At 50.5% G+C, this 10000-nt stretch overlaps 2 protein-coding genes across 5 annotated transcripts in view; both read left to right on the plus strand.

Annotated features, from left to right (window-relative positions):
• The window catches only part of LOC115558910 (A-kinase anchor protein 13), a 20970-nt gene extending 14711 nt beyond the window's left edge, over nt 1–6259 (plus strand). Inside the window, exons 4-9 of the mRNA XM_030377461.1 lie at nt 1–142; nt 634–805; nt 2347–2530; nt 4550–4763; nt 5268–5634; nt 6252–6259. The exon at nt 1–142 is cut by the window's left edge and continues 22 nt beyond it. Of these exons, the coding sequence (XP_030233321.1) occupies nt 1–142; nt 634–805; nt 2347–2530; nt 4550–4763; nt 5268–5634; nt 6252–6259 (1087 nt within the window). The remainder of the gene's footprint in view (nt 143–633; nt 806–2346; nt 2531–4549; nt 4764–5267; nt 5635–6251) is intronic.
• LOC115558476 (A-kinase anchor protein 13) overlaps nt 6188–10000 on the plus strand; it is a 36432-nt gene continuing 32619 nt past the window's right edge. For 3 of the 4 annotated variants that reach the window (XM_030376633.1, XM_030376632.1, XM_030376634.1), the window contains exons 1-2: nt 6188–7524; nt 8839–8921. In XM_030376633.1, coding sequence (XP_030232493.1) covers nt 6321–7524; nt 8839–8921 — 1287 coding nt within the window. In that variant the 5' untranslated portion in view covers nt 6188–6320. Of the gene's footprint in view, nt 7525–8838; nt 8922–9857 lie in introns of those variants that run through there. The other variant, XM_030376636.1, reaches the window with a different exon arrangement.

Consider the following 10000-nt stretch of genomic DNA (forward strand, 5'->3'; position numbering starts at 1 on the left):
TCAGATCAGTCTGTGTTCTGTGGGGCCGACCGTGGCCGGGGCCCCCGAGGGCCAGGGGTCCAGTGCGGGCTGCGTGACCCAGCTGACACAACAATCTTTCTGCTTCGTCCAGGACCAAGCCTTCGATATCGCCCAGTTCCTGGTATGTCTACTGGGGGCTGGCCCAGTTTATGTTTGCCAGTTACGCGCTTACAGACCCCTGCCGCCAGCAACATGATTGGTCGAAACAATTATGAAGCGAAGGGGAATTGTATGCCCCCGTTTGCCCAAATATGATTTATTTTATGAAGAAATTAGATTGTAGAAGGTGTGAAACAATTGTGTTAATTTGTGAGTAAGAGAAAAACAAGATAAAAGTTATGATTGTTAATGCTTGGCCCCTCCCCCTGCCTCACACACAAATGTGTTCAATTGTGTTTAAATTGTGTTTCAGTTAATTGGTGCATCAATTAACCAATTGAAATGTGTTGATTGGTTCATTAGACTGCACACAAATAAGTACAGCAACAAATAGTGTTGAGAGATACACATTGACTTCAGGCTATGATTCTTGTCACATCACGACATACGTATCTGTGGACCTCTGAACAACACACACCTGCGTGACCTTTGACCCCTCCCCTTTGGCTGCAGGTCAGTGCCGCAGGGCGGGCGGACGGCCTGGAGGGGGCGCTGCAGCTGGACGAGTGCCAGATCCCTGTGGAGGCGTGGGAGCGTCTGGACCAGGGCCTGGAACACGCCCTCCAGCACCTGAAGCTGCCCCCTGGGTGGAGCCTTCTGGGGGGGCGGGACAGGGGCGGAGCCGGTGAGTCTGGGGGAGGGGCCTAGCGCTAGTTCATTTTCTAGCAATCCTAATTTATTTCTTGTTTTTTTCTTAACTTACACATTTTTTTCACATTCTTTCTACAATCAAATTTCTTGATTGTAGAAAAAAAAGGTTAATTAGGCTATACTAATATACTTATTATTATTATTATTATTATTATTATTATTATTATTATGATTATTATTATTATGATTATTATTATATGTTACTATTTATATACTAATAAATATAGTAACATATAATTTTAAATTATATAGATTGGTTTCAAGCTATTATTTCTGTAGTAACACAACATAAATATATAACACCTACACAATACATATGACATAACCCTGGATGTCCTGATTACGTGATAGAGAAGTTACACAAAACACCATGTGTCACAATTACTACAGGACCTGCTTTATGGGATGTTGCCCGTAGTGTTGCCAGGGGCGACAGACTGGAACCCCGGGAAACAATGGAGTGACCTCAAACTGAATTTTTTTCTCTGCCTGCTTCTGTCTCTGTCTGTCTCTCTGCTTGTCTCTCTTTCGTTCTCTGTCTCCCTGTCTGTCTGTATCTCTGCCTGCCTCCTTGTCTCTCTTCCTGTCTGCCTGTTTATGTGACTGTCTGTTGGTCTCTTCGCCTCTTTCTCTCTCTTTCGTCTCTCTCTGCCTATCTTTCCTCTGCCTTACTTTCTGTCCCTTTTTCCTACCTGTCTGTCAACCTTACTACCTGTCTGCCTCTCTCTCTAACTGTCTACCGGTCTGTGTATCTCTTTATGCGTGTCTCTCTTCCTGCCCGTCTCTCTCTCTACCTGTCTGTCCCTCTGTCTACCTCTCTTTCCCTCTGTCTACCTGTCTGTCTGTCTGTCTCTATCTGCGTGTCTCTCTTCCTGCCCGTCTCTCTCTCTACCTGTCTGTCCCTCTGTCTACCTGTCTTTCTCCCTGTCTACCTGTCTGTGTGTCTGTCTGTCTCTATCTGCGTGTCCCTCTAACTGCCTGTCTCTCTCTCTCTACCTGTCTGTCTCTCTGTCTACCTCTCTTTCTCTCTGTCTACCTGTCTGTCTGTCTGTCTCTATCTGCGTGTCTCTCTACCTGCCTGTCTCTCTCTCTCTCTCTCTCTACCTGTCTCTCTCTCTCTCTACCTGTCTGTGTGTCTGTCTGTCTCTATCGGCGTGTCCCTCTACCTGCCTGTCTCTCTCTCTCTACCTGTCTGTCTCTCTGTCTACCTCTCTTTCTCTCTGTCTACCTGTCTGTCTGTCTGTCTCTATCTGCGTGTCTCTCTACCTGCCTGTCTCTCTCTCTCTCTCTACCTGTCTCTCTCTCTCTCTCTACCTGTCTGTGTGTCTGTCTGTCTCTATCTGCGTGTCTCTCTTCCTGCCCGTCTCTCTCTCTACCTGTCTGTCCCTCTGTCTACCTCTCTTTCTCTCTGTCTACCTGTCTGTCTGTCTGTCTCTATATGCGTGTCTCTCTACCTGCCTGTCTCTCTCTCTCTCTCTACCTGTCTGTCTCTCTGTCTACCCGTCTGTCCTCCAGAGCTTGTGCCTCAGGAGACCCTTCTCCACTTTGCGGCGCGGCGAGGTCTCGCCCGGCTGGCTGACTTCCTATTGGAGCAGCCTGCGGCGGGAGAAGCCCTGCGATTGGATAACAGGCAGGGCCACACCCCCGCCGAATTAGCAGCGCTACGGGGACACACACACCTGTCTGGCGTCCTCACCCGGTAAGTACACCTCTCTGTTTGTGTTTGTGTGTCTCACGGTGTGTGTGTATGTGTACATGTATAAGTGTGCATTTGTGTGTGGTCGCATTTGTTGTTAGCCTCAAGATAACATTCAAGATAACATCCAATCACAACCAGCCAGACATAGTTTGACCAATCACCAGCGTTAAAGCTTCATGAGGAGTGATCCCAATAGACTACATTCGAGATGCTTCACCTCGAGGTATACCTTCCCTGATAGTATATATATATATATATATATATATATATATATATATATATATATATATTTATGTTCCACGTGAACAGCTGTTTAAAGTCAGGCCCCAGAGCGAGTTCAACTGTACAGGCACGCAGAAAAACACACAGACCGCATTAAAGCCAGCAAGGAATCTCTCTGTAATAAGATAAGATAAAGTACAGCTGTACAGTATGCGTGCGTGTCATGAAACATGTGCTCGGTTGATGCGTTACACCCCAGAGCACAGGTCAAGCTCTGTGAGGATGTGTTTCTCAGGGCCAGTAAAACATCGCAGTGTCAAGGTCCTCTCCTGTGACGGAGAAACAGTATAGACCAAGGATCCTAGAACAGGATCCTAGTTTCCTTGTTTTCTCTTCCTCCTCCCTCCTCTCCCTCCCCAACACATGACCCTCTCACAGGAGGGGGAGGGCGTCCTCGTGTCCTAATCCCTAACCGGGACACGGGTGTGGCACACTCTCCTAGACCGTGTGTGTGTGTGTGTGTGTGTGTGTGTGTGTGTGTGTGTGTGTGTGTGTGTGTGTGTGTGTGTGTGTGTGTGTGTGTGTGTGTGTGTGTGTGTGTGTGTGTGTGTGTGTGTTTGCTTTGTATAATTTATAAACAAACTATATACAGTACGATGTGTGTGTTACATTAGCAAATAAGTGGTGTGTGCTGAGTGTGTTCTGAGAGTGTACAAACAGTGTGTGTGTTTGTGTGTGAGTGTGAGTGTGTGTCTGTGTGTCTGTGTGTGTGTTTTGGGTTTGTATGATTTGGGACTATACTATATACAGTACGATGTGTGTCAGTGTGTTCTGAGAGTGTACACACAGTGTGTGTGTGTGTGTGTGTCTGTGTGTGTGTGTGTGTGTGTGTGTGTGTGTGTGTGTGTGTTTGTGTTTGTGATTCAAGAACATGTGTTTTGATGTCTGTGACGTCTGTTTGTCCTCCCATAAAGAAAGTACCTCATGTGAGCGCACGTGTGTGTGTGTGTGTGTGTGTGTGTGTGTGTGTGTGTGTGTGTGTATGTGTGTGTGTGTGTGTGTGTGTGTGTGTGTGTGTGTGTTCATGTCCTGGTGTGTGTGTGTGTGTGTGTGTGAGTGTGTGTGTGCGTGTGATATGATCTAAGTGTTCTCCATCGGTGACCTCAGCAGGCAGACCAGAGCCAAGCTGCTCCGCCCTGCGTTACACAACACTGAGCAGTGTCAGGACTCTCCATAACACACCTCCATCACCCAGGGGCGGAGCCCCACTCTGACCAACCACGTGCTCCCATTACACTCACTGTTGACTGTTCACTAGTTACAAGCTACTAGTTACTAGCTACTAGTTACTTATATGAATACAGACACAGATAAAAAACAATGCTGGTGAACTAAGTACTTATTATATTATTGACTATTCACTAGTTACAAGCTACTAGTTACTAGCTACTAGTTGCTAGTTACTTATATGAATACAGACACAGAGAAAAACAATGGTGGTGAACTAAGTACTTATCATAAGTGAATATAACTTGATGATATATGATGGTTGGTTATGTATAATCAATCCTTGCTTTACCAGATACAACCACATAAATCTAAGCTTAGAAACAGTCAGGACGTCCAGGTGAAGGAACCTGTCGACCGCGCTCACCACCCAGACGTTCTGCTGAGCCTGGTTTTTGTGTGAGGCGAGGGGCGGGGCCTGACGGTGACATCACTGCCCGGCCCCGCCCCCTCTGTGAGGGTCACTCCGTCCCCGGGACGTGTGACCAGCGGGTGTTTGTTTTGCTTCAGGGCCACGACGGAGGAACGCGGCGAGAGAGTGACGGAGAGAGGGACGGACGGAGGGACAGACGGAGGGTTTGCACTGGATGCCAGGGTGGTGTGTCACCTCCCTGACCTGAACACACACACCCTGACGGTGGACACACGCCCGGGCCGCGAGCCCCCCACTCTTCAGCACGCCGTGAAGCTGCATCGCTACTGGAGCTGTCGTCTGCAGGCAGAGGTAAGCTCCGCCCCTGTGACCTGTCCGCATGCTGTCTGTTCACCCCCCCTCCTCTTCCTCAACATGTTCTGACTTTCAGTAGGAATCTCTCTCTCTCTCTCTCTCTCTCTCTCTCTCTCTCTCTCTCTCTCTCTCTCTCTCTCTCTCTCTCTCTCTCTCTCTCTCTCTGTTTGCTTATGGAGGGTTAGTATGAGATAAGAGTTTCTTGGCCTCAGCTGGGAAAACACTGAACACTTTGCACTGAACACTTTCTCCGATTGCTCTCATGTACCCCTTTCCCCCCTCCCTACTCCTAACCTCCCTCTCCCTTCCTTCCCTATGTCCCTCCCTGGCTCTATCGCTCCCTCTCCTTTATCACTTTCAACTCCCCTCCCTTTCCTTTACCCCCCTTTTCCCTCCCTTCTTCCCTCCCTCCCTCCCTCCCTCCCTCCCTCCCTCCCTCCCTCCCTCCCTCCCTCCCTCCCTCCCTCCCTCTAACCTTCTCTCTCTCTGTGTGCTGTGCAGGGCGTTTCCTCTCTGAAGCTCCAGTCAGACTGGCGGTGGACGCAACCGGGTTCCGTCGACAGGGGAGACGCAGAACCGACCGGCCGCAAGGACCCAGAGGAGAAGGAAGTGGAGGAGGAGGAGGAGGAGGAGGAAGGAGACAGAGATCCAGAGAGCTCCCCAGAACAACCGACCCTGGGCCCCGGGACCGACCACAGAGGGAGTGACGGGAGGGTAGAGCCACAGGACGGGAGTGAAGACAGCGGAGAGGAGGAGACAGAGGAGGGGGAGGAGAGAGAGGAGAGACAAGCAGAGGGGAGAGAGGAGAGACAAGCAGAGGGGAGAGAGGAGGAAGAGGAGAGACAAGCAGAGGGGAGAGAGGAGGAAGAGGAGAGACAAACAGAGGGGAGAGAGGAGAGACAAACAGAGGGGATAGAGGAGGAAGAGGAGAGACAAGCAGAGGGGAGAGAGGAGAGACAGCCAGACAGGAGTAAAGAGAGAGGAGAGGAGGAGAGAGAGGAGAGACAAGCAGAGGAGACAGAGGAGAGACAAACAGAGGGGAGAGAGGAGACAGAGGAGAGACAAGCAGAGGAGACAGAGGAGAGACAAACAGAGGGGAGAGAGGAAGAAGAGGAGAGACAAACAGAGGGGAGAGAGGAGGAAGAGGAGAGACAAACAGAGGGGAGAGAGGAGGAAGAGGAGAGACAAACAGAGGGGAGAGAGGAGAGACAAGCAGAGGGGAGAGAGGAAGAAGAGGAGAGACAAACAGAGGGGAGAGAGGAAGAAGAGGAGAGACAAACAGAGGGGAGAGAGGAGAGACAGCGAGACAGGAGTAAAGAGAGAGGAGAGGAGGAGAGAGAGGAGAGACAAACAGAAGGGAGGGACGGGAGTGAAGACAGAGGAGAGAGTGGAGGAGGAGAGGAGGAGGCAGCCGAGGGGAGGGAGAGGGGAGCTAGTGTGGGTGAGGGCACCCGGGGGGAGGCCGGGTCTCCCCTCGTGGCAGAGGGAGGTGAGAGAGAGCCGGACCCCGAGGGCAGGGCCACAGGGACAGACAGCGGAGGGCACAGGACAGACATGGGAGTCAACCTGTCCTCCCAGTCCTCCGTCACCTCGGACAGCGCCGAGCTCCCCGAGGAGGAAGGGCGGCCTGAGGAAGAGGAAGAGGGATCGGGCCGCGATAAGAGGACGATCGGAGGCGGTGTTGTCATGCTGGAAGTGACGTCAGAGGGTTTGATAGGGCCGTCGATGGAAACACTCACGCCGCAACAAAAGCAGGAAACAGCTGCTGCTGCTGCTGCCGGGGGCTCCTCCTGTGCAGAAGAAGGACCCCCTCTCAGCCACTCGTCTCCAGATAGAGGAGTCGCTGACACACCAGATGCCCGCCCAGATCCGGAGCACGGAGGACATCTTCACAGCATCGGCGGGGCCCTGGGAGAGGGCGTGGGGCCGGAGAACCGGCAAGGAGCGAGAGAGGAGGAGGAGGAGGAGGAGGAGACGCGAGGAGTAGAGGAAGAGGAGGAGACGCGAGAAGTAGAGGAAGAGGAGGCGCGTGGAGCGGAGACAGCTGCCGGCCGTGAAGAGGCACGCCCCGCGCCGGGTGCCGAGCCGACCCCACGCGCCACCTTCACACCCCCCGTGTGCCCGGAGACCCCCGGATCCACCGAGCGGGAGCAGAACCCGGGAACCGAACCGGTTCCCCTCACGATCCGGGAGGAAGTGGATCGCGGGGAAGCGGACAAGGCTCCGGCCCGCCAGGAGATGAAGACGGACGTGGCAGCGGCGGCGGCCGGCGGCGGGGAGACCTCCGACACGTCCGCCTCGTCCCCGCGTGGAACCGCAGAGAACCCGGCTCCAGATCCCGCTTGGGAGGAACGGATGGAGATCACGGAGGGCGGCGAGGTTCTAAGGCAGGAAGAACCGACCGAGAGCCGTGGGTCAGACAGTGGTTCCGACCCTAGCAGTGCGGACCCTAGCGGTTCTGACCCCAGCGGTTCTGACCCTAGCAGTTCTGACCCCAGCGGTTCTGACCCCAGCGGTTCCGACGCCAGCGGCCAGCAGAACGCGGCGGAGGGGTCAGAGGTCAGGGATCAAGGAGAAGGCGTCAGGACGTCGTTAGACCGGGAGAACCCTGGAGCCTTTGAGCTGGAGGAGAGGAGTGAGGACATGGTGGATACCGGTGGGTGTTCGTCAGAACGCCTGCGGGAGTCTCCAACCGCTGAGGAGACGTTTGGGACGGCTGCCATGGTTCCCAGTGCCCCCCCCCCCACCCCCGACTCAGGTAGGAGGACACACGTTCACTGGTTCTCACGCTTTTCTAGCCGCAGATCCTATTCTATTTTACGTATGTTAATCTGGTTCTGGTTATTCAGGTTCTTACGTTGTGGTTTTTGTGGAAATGACTGGTGAGGTTGGTCGTGTAAGCGTTGACTTCATGTGAGGCCAAAACACATTTGGATGTTACTTTTGAAAATGGTCTCATTTATTTGACACCCGTAAATTTGCTCTCGCAAACCCGATGCACACATAAACACACCCTGACACGCTAGCATACACACCGCTCTAACAGTGCGTCACATGCTGTTTGCTCACACACACACACACACACACACCCACACACACACACACACGCATACACTCAGACACAAACACACACACACGCTCACCTCGACAGTTTTGTAACCTAGCAACAAGGGACATCATCAGAGGCCGGGAAACAATGCAGTCACGGACGCCTCCCATGTTTTTGTTAGGACTGTGACGTAAAGGAATGACGGAACTAAATAAGAGAATCAAGTCTGTTATCTTAATTTAAACACAATAGACCGAATAAAGCATCTGATAACTGTTCAGTTCTGAATTCAGAACTGAACAGTTAAATCAGTCAATAAGGGCTTGTTCATCGCAATGTGACCACCCCGTGACCCGTCCGTTCTCGGTGCTTTGGAATGTTAGCTCTTGTGCCAGTAGGAGAGGTTTTTTTATTATATCGATTTTAATCGTGGAATGGGATTTTTCATTATCAGGAGACATTGTGGTGTTTGAAACGGCTCCAGCGTTTCGCATGCGATGTATGGCAGATAAACGTATTCATTAGCCCAGGTGTAAAAGCCCTATTCATGTCACATTTAAGAAAATTAGAGCATTGTTTTTTTTGAGGTTGGTTTAGCTAGGTGTTTGTTTCGTCAGACACCAAAGTAGCTGGTATCAGCATCGTTTTTTTTTATAAATTCCAACAAATAAAACGAATACTAACAAATTAAACAGGTAACAAAATTTCTTAGTATGGCAACAATGCAGAATAAGTTGTCTCGTGCTACCTCTGTAGCTATCATGCTCTGTCTTTAATGGGTTGCTTGATTTTGTGTTTGTGTGTGTGTGTGTGTGTGTGTGTGTGTGTGTGTGTGTTTGTGTGTGTGTGTGTGTGTGTGTTTGTGTGTGTTTGTGTGTGTGTGTGTGTGTGTGTGTGTGTGTGTGTGTGTGTGTGTGTGTGTGTGTGTGTGTATGTGTGTGTGTGTGTGTGTGTGTGTGTATGCGTGTGTGTCTGTATGCGTGTGTGTGTGTGTGTGTGTGTGTGTGTTCTTGATTCCTCCAGAATCTGCCAAGTGTGAGGACGAGGAAAACCGTCCCGAGTCTAAACAAGAAGGCAGTCCGACGCATCAGGCTAATGTTTCCACGGTAACAACCTCTCCGTCTCCTGTCCCTTCTTAGGGCAGCTAATAAACTCTGGTCTGTCACTACCTGCTGGCCCCGCCCCCTTTACCACACCATGTAACCGCTGTCTCATTGTTCGCTGTGAGGGAAGTGTTTGATAAAGTGAAAACTAGTTAAGAACATTATCTGATATGCATACAAAGAGTATGGATATAGCAGTGACAGTTTTAATGATTCAAAGTTCAACTGAGTTGAATGGTTTATATTTTTAGGTAACTAATCACCGTATGAAAATTGTGCATGCTGTACATGGGCTAAAATGTTTGGCTGGTTTAAATAGTTAAACTAGATAAATGTGCACTAGTTTGGTCAATATAACGGTTTTATTCAAGTACATCTGGATTAGCAATTGAAATGGTTATTTCAAAGTTTCCTGGTGTCGTACTTTTGGTGGATAAGATCAGGATGATCTGATATATTCACAGTTTAACTATTGGATCAAGCTAAACTGGTTTAGTTGTAGATTAGGTGGATTAGATGAAGTGTTACTGCAGTTTAGGATCAAACACCACCAGAGGGAGCTGCAGTTCCCGTCTTGTTCTCAAATAAGTGTGTGTGTGTGTTGGTGTGTGTATGTGTGTGTGTCAGCGCTTGTTTGAGATACAGATGTTATTGGGAGAGGGATGACTTGAGTAGTTCTGGTCGAAGTTTGGCTGTCTTCCTGGACCACAGGTCATGTGATCACAGTTCCATCCTAATGATGTGGAAAAATGAGTAATGCATGCTGGGAAGTTAATGGGCCTCTTCCTGTTAGACCAACACAAACTCTCTCCCAGAGTCTCTCTCTCTCTCTCTCTCTCTCTCTGGGTGTGTAGTTGTCTCTTGAATAAAGGGATAAGGGGGTGGGTCAGAGACTGTGTGTTTGTGTATGAAGTGGGCGGAGTCTTGTTGAGGAACCCCCGGGTTTCTTACTCAGCATTGGCTGTCGGATCTGAGTGGGCGTGGTCTGTCCTCGGGGGGTGGCGTCCTGACGGGCCAGATGCAACACATTAGTGGCTCTGTGGGAGCTTTGGGAGCCGGATCGGGAGAAGTGGAGGACTTGT

Source organism: Gadus morhua, chromosome 14 (genome assembly GCF_902167405.1).
Source record: "Gadus morhua chromosome 14, gadMor3.0, whole genome shotgun sequence".
Classification (NCBI taxonomy): Eukaryota; Metazoa; Chordata; class Actinopteri; order Gadiformes; family Gadidae; genus Gadus; species Gadus morhua.